Source organism: Oryzias melastigma, linkage group LG1 (assembly GCF_002922805.2).
Source record: "Oryzias melastigma strain HK-1 linkage group LG1, ASM292280v2, whole genome shotgun sequence".
NCBI lineage: Eukaryota > Metazoa > Chordata > Actinopteri > Beloniformes > Adrianichthyidae > Oryzias > Oryzias melastigma.
In genome coordinates, this window is record NC_050512.1 from 119,224 (window position 1) to 135,377 (window position 16,154).

The window sequence follows — 16,154 nt, forward strand, 5'->3', positions numbered from 1 at the left end:
CAGCAGGAGCTCTGCTGTTCATTGTTTAATCGTGCTCACATCCAAGTCCAAAACATGTCATAAAAACACGGTAACAACGTTTGTCACATTTCACTTTTTCAATTGTTTTGTGGGAAACAATTCAAAACAATGTTTTTATTTGTTTGCAGTGTTTTTATGCTACACCTTGTGTTTTTTTCTATTATTTTAAGGACAACAAAGAAACTTCCAATCTGCTTTATTTTTCCTGCCCTTTCAAACTTCACTGGAAGGACCAAAATAACTATGACGGCGTTTCCTCACTCACTCCTGCTCTGTGAAAAGGACATCAAGAACTGTTGCATCAACGCATAGAACAGGACACACAACACAACGCTCTCAGGGTCACAAAATGATATCCTTTGACAGCGGTCCTCAACACCTGAGCTGTAGACCAGCACTGATCTATGAGAGAGTTGGTACCGGGACGCAGAAGAAAACACAACCTGTTTCATTTCTAATCTGATTCTGAAGGAAGTTTTATTTTGGAAAACTGTTGGATTCTCTCCGTCCGACTCATTCTTGATGCATGTCAAGTCGCTCGGTCACGTGTTGAAAATCCATCCTCTACTTTCAACTTCTAAGCTAGAACCCCAAAGCTAGCAAAAAAAAAATTGGAACATTTCTTTTGGCAGAAAAGAGCCAGAGAGGAAACAGAAGAAGAATATTCAACTTCAAAGCTTCAACTTCAGAACCTGATTTATTTCTCAACATTGTTTATAGCTAAGATATCCACAGACACTGTTCCTTACAGCGATCATACTAAGTGCATTAGCTGGTAGCTCCTCCCACATGTGGCCGCAGCGTCAAGCTCAGGAACACTTTTTTTGACAGGTGACGAGCAGCGAATTCGTCAAGCGAATCGTGTTTGGCATGAATGCACCTTTAGCCTACAAACCAGCTTCACACCAGAGAAGACATGTGGCCCTCACAGGATAAAGTTTGGGGTCTGTGCCTTGAAAAAGGCAGGAGACCAGTGACTCATGATAAAACAGCATTAGGAACATCCAGCTTTTGGACATTAGAGAGTCAGTACTGTTCCTCCTGTGAGGGCTAGTGTGTTAAAGTGAATAACTGAAGCCTCTGTGAAGTGAAGGATGCAGACATGAAGGTGAGAGAAAGTGAAGAAGAAAGTGGACTCAGACTTTCTCCTTGAGTCTCAGCCAACACCTTCACAATGGAAGAAGGTCTCTCCTGATTTGTTGCAGCTCCTCTTTCTAATGTCCCTCCTTTTCCCTTGTCTCAGCCCCGCCTTCTTGTGCAGGGACCCCCCCTCCCCTTCCCTTGTCTGAGCCCCTCCCTCTCATGCACCCCCCCTCCTTCCTCTTGAGAAAGTGGGACTCCCTTTCTCTCAAGCAGTCATTCTCCTCCCATCTGAGGGTTTAACAGAGAGCAGAGCCAAGCTGGTGGTCAGAGTTTACGCCGGATCATAGCAGAGAAGAGAGCAGCCCCCCCACAGCCCACCACCATGGACGTCAAGCTGCTCGCACTGATGGCCCTGCTGATCGTGGCCACACACACTCCCACCTCCAAAGGTGAGTCCCGGAGGCAGATGGGACGTCCAGGCACACCTGGACTGATTCTGACCCCTTCAGGTTTTGGCTTTGACTAACAGCATGCTGGATTTCTTTGGCTGTTTTAATATTGGATACAGGGATTTCTTTAACCATTTTTTTACCCAAAAAACAAACAAACAAACAAAAAAATCACCAAAAAAGGTATTTTTTTTCTGCCACTTATTGCCTTGGTACGGAGCCCCTATGAGACATCGAATTAAAAAATAAAAATTCAAGTAAAATAAATATTGTTTTGCCCAAAAAATGGATTGCTATCCAGATATTTTATTTTTTTTAACTTCAATTTTTAGAAAAAAATTCTTGTTCGTAATTGGAGTGCACCAGATAGTAACTGATTTTTTTTTCTAAAAATGGAAGTAAAATAAAATATTCTAAAAAAAAATATTGACTGGTGCTCAAATGTGTCTACTTTAATTTTTAGGGGAAAAATACTTTTTTTTTCCATGTCCCTTTAGGGGCTTCGTACATTGGGGTGTAATACACACAATCAATATTTTTAAAATATATGTTTCCTAAATGTTCCCTGCCATTTGGTTGAGCAGGAAGTTTTAATATAGGACTTTCAAATGTATTTTTTTTGTTTTCAAAAGATTGTTTTAATCTAAGCCACTAAGATAATCTGTTGAAAATTTCTAGATTTTCCTGATTAAAGTAAAGTGGCTTTTGCTAAGTAATTTTATTTATCTTTAGGAAAACAAAATAATGATTTAGGGGTTAAAAGTTATATGTTTAAATTCTACAGTTACATATTTACCTGTCCACTCAAGTGTACTTCAGGACTTTTGTACAGTAGAGACGTCAGTCATTTGTGGGTTTAGCCTTAAATGATTTATGATATCATGCTGTAATGGTGGTTTCTCTATCTCTTTTGGGGGCAAAAAAAACACATTAGGGCGCGAGTCAAATGGGAAAACATTTAATAAATGAACTAAAATGTTAAACCTTTTAAAAATGTAATATTTTTTTAATAATTCTATGAATTAAATAGGCAGGAATTTTATGCACAAAATCTTTAACATACTGTAACTTTTCAACCATTAATACGATCATTCCAGTAGATTCTAGTGGCTCGATGAGCCGCTTTTCTGCTTCATCATCTACTGGAATGATCGTATTAATGGTTGAAAAGTTACAATAAATCACAGAACATAAACACTGGAGTTCCAGTGTTAAAGAGTTAAACATTTTCGTTCATATTAGTTTCTTTTTTATTGGTATCAGGTCTACTCCCTACATTTACTTAATGCATTTTCTCCCTTTAGATCGATTTGTTACAAAAAGCGTTCAACTGATCAAACTATTTATATTCTTTTTTTGATGATTTTTCTTTTGTAAAATTGGTGTGGAAATCTAATCTATCCATGTTCAGGGGTACTGGAAGGTGTTGAGTTTCCCGGTCTGCGTCTTGTTTCTGCCTCAGTGAAAGTCACGGCTGCGTTTGAAAGAATGCGGCGTGTATTTGCTCTTCTCCTTTGCTGTCTTATAATTAGTTTGTAATTAGGGCTGGAAGGTGATAAGATTGGCTGCTGGTGGCGGTGGCGCTGCGTGCTGCATAATAATCCCCTGATTTGCATGAGAAAAGACTGAAAGGGTGCAAATCATTAGGCGGATATGACTGAGGATTTAACCATTTGTGGAAGAACATTTGCCGTTTTTCGTAAACATGCATTCAAGCTCGCTGAACTTTAAAGGCAAATACTGTGACTTATGCACAGAAGGCATCTGGTTTAAAAGAGTTCAGCATAAAACGTCATCTTTTTCTAGCATGAGATAAATCCAAAGTATTTTTTTATCTAATTGTTTAAAACACTCAGTCATTTTTATGTTACAAGTAGATTTTCAACAGCCATTTTTTCTTCTTTACACCCATGTAACTTAAGAAAATATTTCAAAGATACATTTGTATTTATTTGTGCATAGGTTGCAGTTATTTAAAGAATGGAGCTGCAGGTTTCTTTGCTGCTGCTTGAAGAGAGGAAACGTTGAGGGCCCTTCTCCTTCAGAAAAGCTCCAGGAGTGAAAAGCTAAAATTCTGCGAGTGAAAGGCCGAACAGACACAACTAATCTCTTTTTAATGAAATTATTATTCAGTGAAAAAGCCAGTCAATCCATTCCTGTGCTTCATGGAGATTTGTCACAGCTGACAGAATACGCTTTCAGTCTAATCAGAAGCAGGTCCAGACTTTTTTACTTCTGAATGCAAACTGTTGATCATGAGCTGATGAAAAACATTTTTTCAATTTTAGTGCACCACAAAGAACGTTATCCAAAGGTTTTAGGTTTGTGTCATTTTGAAGATCCATGTAGACGGATAATACAAGATCAAACTCTCCTGGTAAAAATGCTGGCAAACATTGGTGTTTCCCATAAAGCCGTGGCCTGGTTTGCCGACTATTTGTCCAACAGATCCTGTCTGTACAAATATCTGGGTCCATTTCTATTGTCTGTGAGATCAAGAAAGGTGTACCACAGGGTTCGGTTCTAGGTCCCATTCTGTTCTCCATTTATATTAACAACTTATGTCAAAACCTTCCAAATGCATCCAACCATCTCTATGCAGATGACACTGTCATACTGCTGCTCTGAGTCATTAGCACAAGCTTTAGAGTTCTTACAGTCTGATTTTAATGTTGTTCATTCTCGTCTCAGATCACTAAAAATGCTTTAAAACAGAGAAAAAACAAAAGTGATGATATTTTCACACAAACCTGGAGTACAGGAATTCTCTTCTGTTCTAAAAACTGACAATGATAGATCGATACAGTTAGTAGACAGCTTCAAGTATCTGGGCTTTGTGCTAGACTCGGAGCTTTCGTTTAAAATGCATGTTGCCACCCTACTGCATAAACTGTAACTGAAGCTTGGGTTTTATTTTAGAAACAAATCCTGCTTCTCACTTAGAGCTCGAAAAACTCTGATAGCTAGTTTTTTGCCTCTGATTGATATTAGAGATGTGCTTTATATGAATACCTCATCCACCTGCCTACAATCCCTCAATACTATATACCACTGAGCATTGAGGTTTGTGACTGGCTGTAGTCGTCTCACGTATCACTGTGATCTTTACGGCAGAGCACAATGGCATGAAGGTCCACACACTGAGGACAATAGTCTATGAGTAACTACTTGATTTGGTACCTTCATATCTCAGCTCTCTTCTTCAGAGAACTGCCAGTCAATACGCACTAGGCTCTTGTGATATTTTTCATCTGCGTGTTTCCCATGTTCAAACTGAATTTGGGAAACAAGCCTTCAGTTTCTCTGCTGCCTCTGCCTGAACTGTATCCAAACTCGTCTAAAATGGTCTGAACTGGTTTCATTTAGATCATTCAGCTCCATTCTGTTATATATAGAGAAAAACTCCAGAATTCAATGCTCTTGTGACTAACTTCTTTTGTAATTCAATTGCACTGTATAACTACTTACTCCATCCAATGCAATGCTGCTCAACTGTTGCACCTTCAAAATGTCTTTTTAGATTTATTACCCTGCCTTGTCACTTTGTTACACCTAAGCTTTAAATCCTATATTGTACATATTCCAATTTCACAGCTTATTCTATTTTTGCTTATCCTGTAACTTTAGTATTCGAACGTGTGCTGCTGACCACTTGGCCAGGACGCCGTGTAAAAGAGATCTTGATCTCAACGGGTTTTTCCACCTGGTTCAATAAAGGTTAAAATATAAAAGGTGGCGTTGAGTGAAGCTCAGGCTGGAGGATGTGTTCTCAACAGCGGTCTGTGTCTTGCAGCCAAACCCATCAGCCTGGTTGAACGGTGCTGGTGTCGCTCCACGCTCAACACTGTTCCTCAGCGCAGCATCAAAGAGCTGAAGTTCCTCCACACACCCAACTGCCCCTTCCAAGTCATGTGAGTAACGCCTGGTCAGTCTCTGGGGGAAGAACAGAAAAGTATTGAATGACAACGACTAATCGCTCCATTAGGACATTTTATTTTACTCTTATATATTTCTGATATAAATGAAAATATTTGGGAATTTTCAAGGAGTTTAAATTTATTTTTGCTTTTACAGTGAAACTGTTCAAATAGTAGAGATAAAGTCAAACCTCTGAAGCTCTCTGCCTTACAGAAACAATCAATTCAACACATTCTCATCCCCAGCTCGTCACATAATGACGTTTGCTTAAAGACCCTCCACGTCACTTTTTGACGTTTTGGGTGTCCCCAACTCGTCCTTTTTTGATGTGCTGGCTGTCCGTATAATAAGGGTCTGCAACCAACAGGATGCGGTACTGGGTGCCCGGTTTGTGCCCGGTACCGCATCTGGTCCAGTGTCGGGTTTGGGTACCGGTACCAGGTTTGGGTACCCGGTCCGGAGGTTGGGGACCCGTGATTTAATGGAAACAGCCAGTATGCCAAAAAACGAGAGGGGCCTCTGGTCACACGCAAGACGGCGCCACAATCAATCTGTGGCCGGAAGCGGAGATCGTAACTTTAGCCGGTTGCGTAAGCTGAAATTTCCTAAACTTTAGGAAACACTTTCAAAAGTGATATTTTAACCTTTTCAGAACTGTCAGCTTTTAAATGTGAATAAACTGTAACTGAAGATGAGCTTCAAATGGGACAGAGAGCGTTAATCCTTTTATTTCTTTCAGGTCAACATTAACAAGTGTTCACATTTGTATAACCACACGTGATTACCTCCTGAGAAAAAGTCGGCAAAAGGACTAACCCTCTGTGAATCAGCTGATCAGAGTCAAGAAATGTGGTTTTTAAAGAGTGTCACAGAGAAAAAAACTGCAGAAAGGGTCGATAAAGGAGAGAAGAAATGGGGAAAACGGTTGAAAGCTTAAAACAATGTTCTTGTAGCCGGCTCCGGCAGGGGGAAGGACTTCCAACTATTAATTTTCGGGGGCCATATTTTTTCGCTGTGACGAGATTCTCTCGGAAAACAACGACTTGGGGACATCCAAAACATTAAACAGTGACGTGGAGGGGTCCTTAACCAAATGTTATATTATATGTCGACTTGGGATGAGGCTGTGTTGAATCGTTTAGCTAAAACATCTTTATCTGAACACTTATTCATAGTTAGGCAAAATGTATGTGATTATTATATTCTTTATCAGATTTGACAAGTTACATTTTTATCTGTCTGTCTATATATCACTATATCTGTCTATATCTCTCTCTCTCTCTATATATATATCTAGGTCTTTCACTATATCTCTCTATCTCTCTAAATCTATATATCTCTATATCTTTTCATTATATCTACATCATTTACTAAGATTTTTGGGCTGTTTTGAAATTTTGGCCAGTATTTCAGCTACATGCCAGCTTTTTTGGCTAACCAGAGGGTTTTTTTTGTTTTTGTTTTTTGTTTTTAAGTGTTTTTGGCTAATTTGGCATTTACCTAAAATTTTAGCTGACTGTAAGCTTCAGCGTTTTCAGCAATCAGATTCATCTTACAGCATTCCCACTAGCATTATCACAGGTAATGCTATATATCTAGGTCATAATTATGTTAAAAAGTTACAGTTTTAAAGTTTTAAAATGTTGTTTTAGAGTGTTCAATAAGCGTTTATCCTGTTCGGCCCGCGGCCTAAGGTGTGTTTGGATTTTGGCCCCTTGTGTGATTGAGTTTGACACTCCTGAATGAGATTGAATTTGCTACAGTTGAACATGTAAGAACAAAATCTAAAAGATCTGAGACAGTTAACAAGACACATAACTTTTTAACATAATTCTGAATAATAAAAATGCAGGAATATTATTCCATAATAAATCTACTTAAACCTTAAATAACTTTCAATATTTTACTCTCCATAAAATATATTTAGTCAAAATTATACAAGTTAGAAATAAGCTCAAGATAACATCGGAACATTAATAAAATAAAATGATCTGGAGGGTCAGATAGAATTTCCTTGACTTTGAAAATATGCTTCATTAATTTAGCTTTACCCTCACAAGAAAAAGTTTGGGTCCCTGATTTACATAATCAGCTGATGTGGCTGAAAAACAAACAGCTGAGTGCAGAGACTACTGAGGGTCAACATCCTGGAATGATGAGTTTGAAGAAACACAATTCACTCATGGAGAGGAAGAGGACGAGCTCGAGGGGGGGGCGTTCACATACACCAAAGGAAGCAATATGTGAGGGTCAAAGTGATTCCCTTTGTATTTCTGCTGACCTCCTGCGTCCCTTGTCCACGATTGTTGTTTATTTCCCGCCTGAAACGGCGCTGCGGCTCTGAGCATGTCAGCGGTCTGGAACACATTCACTGAAACGTCTCATTTGGTTGTCAGCTATACAAGGCGGACGGCCAGAGAGGTGAAGGGCTGCGGGGCATCTCCCAGAGAGAGGGGGGGTGGCCGAATGGCAAAAGGTCAGAGAGGATAAACAGAGCTGTGGTTGGAACTCTGGAAGCCCCCCTGCAGAAAAGCCGTGGAGAATTCACGGAGCGACGAACCTGCAGAGAGCTGAGCGGCTATCTCTATCTATCTCTATGAGGCAGATGAAAGGAAGCCAGTAACACAACACCCCCTCTACCCCCCATGTGTCCCCACCCCATCTGAACAGGCGATTGGTATTAGCTCGCTGTGAGGTAATCACTACCTGCTGCTTGTGATCAGCGGGTTCAGACTGTGGGTTTGTCACCCGGACAGACAAACAGCAGAGAACTTCCTCATGGAGGACCTGAGACGGCCGAAGAAGCATCATGGATTCAGTCTGAACTGTTGGGTCTCCAAACTTGCATGTTAGTCAGAGGGGTTTTTGCACGTACGCACTTATAGTTACTTTGAAGTGCAGGCGCTCATTTACTCATTTGTGTTGCTCTAAATGGGTTGCAGAATAAGTGAGGTATAATTTAGAGTGTTGGAGAAGCAGGAGGAGCACGAATGGAATCAAGAAAAAGTATTGAGGGGACTGAAGGTGACAAGGAATAGATTAAATGTGTGATGAAGAACGGGAGGAGGAAGGAAACACCTCTGAGCCGTTAACTCTTTAGCACCAGCTTTTATGTTCTTTGATTTACTTTAATTTTTTCAACCGTTAACACAATAGTTCCAGTAGATTCTGAAGGAGAAAAGTGGTGTGAGCGAAAGTTACCGTCTGTTAAAGATTTTGTGTTTAAGCGTTACCATTAGGCGTTAAACCTTTTGCTACAAGGTTGTGATATCTGCATGTTTGGCTGACCTGCGATCACTCATCCAGCCTGACTACACTGCTACTAGAGCAGGTCTGCAACCTTTAACGCTCAAAGAGCCATTTGGTCCAAGTTCTTATGGACCAAAACTCAGCAAGAAAGTTTCCCCTCAAAGTTAGAAAAAATATACTTTATTTATGTTTTTGTTGCCTTTGAGCCACCTCCGGGTTATTCTATCTCCAGATCATTTTATTTTATTGTTATTAATGACCCGATGTTATCTTGCTCTCATTTCTAACTTGTATAATTTTGAAAAAAAAAACATTTTATGGAGAGTAAAATATTAAAAGTTATTTAAGGTTTAAGTAGATTTATTCTGGAAAAATATTCCTGCCTTTTTATTATTCAGAATTATGTTAAAAAGTTACAACATTCTAATGTTTTTGGCAAATTTTAGGAATTTTAGGCTATTTTGGAGATTAGCTCCTATTTAAGCAACACACTAAATATTTTTTGCAAAACTGGCATGTATTAGGCTTTTTTAAGCAATTTCCCCCCACCCCTTTGTTTAGGTCAACTTCAGGGCTCTTTCATAGTTCTTTAATGAAATTATCAGTCCCTCTGGCAAATTTAACATTTTACAAATAGCGTTTGCATTTTCAGTGAATCCTTGGAGCAATGATAATAATATGTGTCGCCATTTTCAGCAAATAGCTTCAGCATTTTCAGCGACTACTTTCAGTGAAAGACATTCATTTTCACAGTTAGTAATCTTCCATATAAAAATAGTACTGGTTCCTGGTGGACACGAGAAACCAGTACTATTCAAATGTGTGATTGCTTAGTAAGCATTCACACTATAGTGATTCTCCTTCTCCTATCCGTACATTTTTCCGCACATAAAAACTCAATCACACTTTCAGCGATTTCAGCAATCTCTGTATCAAAATGTGAGATTTTTTTAGCCCCATTGAGAATGAATAGGACATTTTTGAAGTTCTTCAAAATCTTTGTGCACTTTTGAAACTTAAGCAATCTTGTTTGTACGTTTTGTGTTTATAAATTTTGCTATTTTTAAAATTGTATGCAATTTATACGTTTTTTTGTTTGTTTGTTTGTTTTGCCCCAAAGAAATGAGGAGTTCTTCAAAACCTTGTGCACTTTAATACCTTAATAATACCTTAATGTAATCAAATCATTCAGCACGTTCAGGACATTCATGCTTATTCTTTTTGTTTTCACACGTTTTACACATTTTAACATTTTTTGCAATATTTGCGATTTTTTAAAGAAATTAGAAATTCTTTCTGAAATGATGCGAGTTCAGCACTTTTGGGACATTAGTGTCTTCAGCAACCACATTTAATAAAAAGTATTCACTCTAGCATTATCACAGGTAATGCAACTTTTCCAGTTTTGTTTGTTTTACTTGTAAGTCCTTTATGGGTTACGTAGATGATGAGATGAGACGGTGAATTGAAGCATCTGTAGACCCTTTATACACCATCACAAATACAAACAATACCAATCTAATGTCATGTCATGCCATAAAGTATTATTTTATTATTCTATTATTTATTTACTATTTTGTATTATTTTACAATATTTTCCTAATGCCAAGAACACGTTTTTATTGTTGAAAGAAAGATTTATTCCATGACTGTAAAAACGTCTTTGCTGTGGTTTAGTTCACAAAGAAAAGTCTCTCTCCTTCAGAAACATGTCTGTAAATATGCTCTAGTATTTATTTGTTGATTATTTTCTACCCTAGACACATAGTTAACGGCATAAAGAGGTGTTTGACTTCAAAAGTGCATCGAGTGTGTATCCTGTTTTCCGTTCAGTCTATCATGAGTTACACCTCAAATGAAATCATTCAAGTCGAATATATTTATCTCAATCTGGAAATGCATCTTCTGCTGTGCTGTTCTTTCACGAGGAAAGGAAATACCATGTAAAGATTTACATAAAACCACAAAGACGTTTCCCAGAAACAAAGCTTGGTTCAGTGAAACATGTGTGATCTATGATGTGAGCCGCCTTCCTGCTGTCCCTCTGTGGATTCAAAACTGCAGTTTCCAAACACAGCGCTGACCACATGGTGACCACGCTCCTTCTCTTGTCTGCTGATTTGTGGTGTATTTAGCATATTTTAGGGTAAAGGTATACTGACAGTTCTACAATGAGGTTCTGTATGGTTCCAGGTAAACAGGTTTAGATTAGACAGACTGAAGCGGCGAGACAAAAACAAACCACAACACAACTGCTCCCTCAGGTAATGAAGAAAACAGGAAGCAGCTCAGTGCTGTTCAACAGGACTTGATTCAGAACTTTTTACCTGTGGAGACACGCACAGGTGTGTGCAGCACACTAAGGAGGGATGCTCTCCTGTATTTGTCAGGGAATGATATAATCCTCAACAACAGAACCAAGCTCACTTTGGTTCTGTTTTGATTGGAATTGGTTTCTTTCAAGCAATCAAAACAAAAAATACTAAAGAGACAAACAAAAGAGATATATCTATAGATGTATCAAAGTCTGGATGATTCCTTTCGATTGGAAATGTCTAAAATGAAAAGAATCTATGTACTTATATATATACATACACATTTAAATGATGGCATTAGAATTACTCTTAATCATATATGGACATACTTGTACTCATAGATACAAGACAGAATACATTAAATCCATAAGTGTGACAGTTTGTCAAGAGAGTCATTTGTGGATTTGCTTAAAAAGGAGTGAGAGAAAGTAAATGTATGTAATCTCACCTTAATGTGCTTTATCTAAATGTTTAATTATTTATTTTCAGCTATCATAATTTAGTGTGTAACTTTTAATACAAGTTACTTATACTATACTATATTTTGCTAAACTATGCTATAATATGCTATACTATACTACACTTTGTTAAGCTTTACTATACCATACTATGCTTTACTTTACTACGCTGTACTATACTGTGCTATGCTATACTATACCTCACTATTCTAAACTATACTATACTGTACTATACTTTACTACGCTATACTATACAATAATATACTATGCTATATTATACTAATGCTTTTCTATCATATGCTGTACTATACTATATTACACTATGTCATACTAAAGTATGCTATGTTATACCACACTGTGCACTAATATACTATACTACGCAATGCTATACTATCCTGTCATATACAACTCTAGACAACACTATATAATGTCATACTATACTATACTATACTATACTATACTATACTGTTTAAAAATACTTGTTTTTTGTAGAACAATAATCTTTTAGTGAAGTGCAAAATTACAATGATATTATTGAGTCAAAAAAGAACAAAATAATTGGTTGGAGTAGAAAACAGATTTCTGGGCGATCTTCTGGAAATGTTCTGAACGATTAAGGATCGTCAAGGCGCTGAAGTAACAGGACACTTCCTGAAGTAACTAGCTGAGCATCTTCACTGAGTCCCACGTGAGGGAGCAGCTTGTGTACTGTGCACCATCATCAGATGAGAGGTTATACCAAGAGAAGTGCAGAACAGTAAACTCAGCAATATCTTTAATCTGTTATTATCAATTTATGCTCAACATCTGCAGCTCTGGAGTGTTTGAACATCTGGGTCAGTGAGAGAAAGGAAATGGATCAACAATTATTAAAAGAAACCAAGACTCTGTGGATACACGGTAATTAATGACATTTTGACCTTCCTGTCCTCCCACAGTGCTAAACTGAAGAACAACAGAGAAGTTTGCATCAACCCAGAGACCAAGTGGCTGCAGCAGTACTTAAAGAATGCCATCAACAAGTAAGTCAGTCCTCCCAAATCTGAGAACTGCATGGGTTAGAGGAGCAGCCATGAAACATGACCTTCCTTTCCACCGAGTTCAAAGCTGACTGCATGAAGTAAACCACTGCTCCTAGTGGTCACTTTGCTGTTTCCAGCTTATAATTACTATCAGAATGTTTCAAAACCAGTCCCATTTTTAACAATTAAATGATGAACATCTGAGAAAAACTGAAGAAGGCCATCTACACGTTCATCATTCCTTCAGTTTCAGCTCACTTTACATGATGTTTTTATGATTTTTGAAGAACTTTATTAAAATTGAGGCACTTAAAATACAATTACTGAACAGTAACAAAACATGGTTACAAAGCTGCTCTTTAAATACACACAATAATTATACATAATTTCACATATCCATAAATAGATAAATATGTTTAAAATACACATGAGCAAACAAATACAATTTCAAATTTTTAAAACGTCCCAAGAGAATGAGCTTCTATTCTGTATTGAGTCAGTCTTTCATCTCCTAAGATCTACAATAATGTTCTTAAAAACAGAGTCACTATGAATCATCTCTTAGTTTAAAACGGGGTGTCAAACTCACTCACACAAAGAGCCAAAATCCAAGACAGGATAAACATTTATTGAACTCTCCAAAACAATTTCTTTTATAACTTTAAAACTGTAACTTTTTAGCATAATTATGAACTAGATATATAACATTACCTGTGATAACACTAGTGTGAATGATGTAAACTGAATTTGGCCACTGAAGATGCTAGTGCTGATAGCTGAAGATGATGAAATTGATAGATGAAATTACTGAGGTTGATGGCTAAAAACACTGAAGCTGAAAGCAGAAAATGCTGAAGCTAAGAGCTTCCTAAAATATTATCTAAACGCCAAATTAGCCTAAAAAACTGGTAAAATGTTATATTTAGCAAACACAGCTAGCATAAAGCTAAAAGATTAACTTAACTCCAAAATAGCATATAAGCTTAAAAAAGCCGAAATTAGCCAAAATAGATAGCTACCAGCTGAAATATTAGCTAAACTCCAAAACAGTCTAAAAAATCTTAGTAAACGCCAAAATACTCCATAAAGCAGCAGAATTACCATTTTCAAAACTTTAAAACCGTAACTTTTTAACACAATTATGAATAATAAAAAGCAGGAATATTATTCCAGAATAAATCAACTTAAACCTTAAATAACTTTCAATATTTTACTCTCTATAAAAATATATTTTGTCAAAATTATACAAGTTAGAAATGAGAGCAAGATAACATCGGGCTGTTTGTGTGAACTGTGCACCTCTCCTCACTGTCACTGACTCAACATCGACCAATATACCGAGAGCAGGATGTGAAGAGCTGCCAGCAGCTGATGTTGTCCAGACATCACTTAAATGCAGCCGTGCATCATTATATACACCAGAAGTACACAGCTGAACAAATACAAGCAAAGTGCATGTCACATACCAAAGTGCACGGAAATGGTTTTAGTCAAGAACATTTAAAGACACTCAGTTCTGTAGTATTAAAGCATCATTCCAGATACAAACTCTTTAATTTGACAGTCTTTGTTTGTTGCAGCTGTACTTACTAGTGCTGAGTCTACATAATATGCAATGTTTGTAACAAAAATAAAAAAAACATAGAAAACAACCGTCTTTGGAGTCTCAGTGTAAGTTTTCTATGGGGGAGATGCATCTGCTGCATGTATTTGAAATTCTGAAGGCTTACAGCATAAATAGGAGAATATAGAAGTTAAAGCTTCTGATCCTAAAGGACTCTACATTGAAATACATTGAAAAGAAACATCCTCTTTTAGTCGCAAAGCTGCAGGATCGAATGTAAAATTGATCATAACTTAAGGGGGAAAAATGGGTAATTAGTGGACCTAGAATCATTATTCAGTTGTTTAAATGTTGCCAAAATTAAAATAAAGCGACAAAAAATCACATATATTCATATCAACAACATGTAGAAACAAAACATTCTTACTCCCATGTTGTCACATATTGACGTTTGGTTAGATCCCCCTTTGACGGAAATCCTGTTTATAGAGTTTTTATCATGTCTGTGTGTCATTTTTCTTCAGAAAGAGAACAAATGTAATAAGAAATCATTTAGTTTTTACATTTCCGAGTATTTCTCCTTTTAAATCAATCAAACTGTCTTGGACAGACTCTGTTTGAATGAATGATCTTCTTTCCATCAACAGCTCTGCTGCACATGCACTAAACCCTCATCTGTTCCTAGTGTCTAGTTCAGGTTCTGGAGAAGAGAAGATGGTATCTTCACATTGACTGCAGTCAAATGAGCCGCCGTTCACATTTCTGTGGTCAAATCAGCATCACTGGATTTTTGGTGTGAGTTTCATCCAATACTTACGGTAGCAGGACTGAGAACGCTGGAAAATCTCCACCAGACTCCACGGAGCTTCTTGATGTGACCACGGAAATGTGAACGGCGGCTCATTTGACCGCAGTTGGAAAGGATTGTAAATCAATGAAAGAGCATTTTGATGTTAGCTTTGATTATTTTATCAAGAACTCTGAGAAACCAATGATTGAATGTATTGATCACAGTCAATAAACATTGGAGAATTAGCTAAAAGAGTCTTTGGTGAACTGGAAGGAGAAAGAATCAGGATTTTGGAGGAAGTTCTGTCCATGAAGATCTTCACTTCCTCGTCCAGCTGACATCCGGATCAGAACCATACGGCTGGACATTACCCAGATTGATGGATGTTTTTATGTAGCAGCGGGGAAGATTTATGCTAGTGAGACACAGAGCTATCATAATCAGACAGGGGGGATCAGGGGCGGAGCTCCAAAAGCCACACCCCCTCAGAGGAGATTTTGGAAACAGAGGCTTCAGTTCAACATGAAAAATGTCTTTTTAAGACATTTAGGTTGTTGGATTTTGGTTAAAAACTACTTCATAATCGTCATTGAGACACTACTGGGAAGGTTTTTTTTAACCTTTGTGCTCTTATGGGGTCCAGATGACCCTTCCCTTATAATGATGTGTGATCCCTCCTATGACAGAGGTGGACAGGATTTTATGTCTGCCAGGGACACCAGGGACAATAAAAAATCCATGAAAAAAAAAAGTTCAGTGCGCTGTCTTGTGGGGTCTGGATGACCCCACTTGTTATGTAAACATACCTAGTTGGACTGGGGGGGTTAAACCACCAAATGGTTCCCGAGCACGGCTGTGTCTGCAACTTACCGCTCCCCCAGGGGATGGGTCAAATGTGGAGAACAAATTTCACACTCCTAGTTGCGTGACAAATAGTGGGTCTTTAAGGACCCCCTTGTCATTTTTTGACATTTGGTTGTCCCCAACTCGTTATTTTTTGATGTACTGACTGTTTCCATTAAATCACAGGTCCCCAACCACTGGGCCGCAAATCAGAACCTGTTTAGTACCGCGACGTATAGCACACCAGCACTAAAACCTAGTACCAGTACCCTAACCCGACACTGGACCAGATGCGGTACGGGATGTGAACCAGTACCGGGTTAAGGTACTTTTACTGGACCAGTGCGCATCCGGTACCACATCCAGTACCGCATCCGGTACCACATCCAGTACCTCATCCGGTACCGTGTCCCGAGGGTTCCAGACCTTTGAATTTACGGAC

At 38.1% G+C, this 16,154-nt stretch overlaps 1 protein-coding gene across 2 annotated transcripts in view; it reads left to right on the top strand.

Moving 5' to 3' along the window:
• The first annotated feature begins 1,370 nt into the window (after positions 1-1,370).
• The window catches only part of cxcl12b (chemokine (C-X-C motif) ligand 12b (stromal cell-derived factor 1)), an 18,609-nt gene continuing 3,825 nt past the window's right edge, over positions 1,371-16,154 (top strand). The window contains exons 1-3 of one of the 2 annotated variants that reach the window (XM_024259908.2): positions 1,371-1,553; positions 5,347-5,464; positions 12,432-12,515. In XM_024259908.2, coding sequence (XP_024115676.1) covers positions 1,487-1,553; positions 5,347-5,464; positions 12,432-12,515 — 269 coding nt within the window. In that variant the 5' untranslated portion in view covers positions 1,371-1,486. Of the gene's footprint in view, positions 1,554-5,346; positions 5,465-12,431; positions 12,520-16,154 lie in introns of those variants that run through there. The other variant, XM_024259909.2, reaches the window with a different exon arrangement.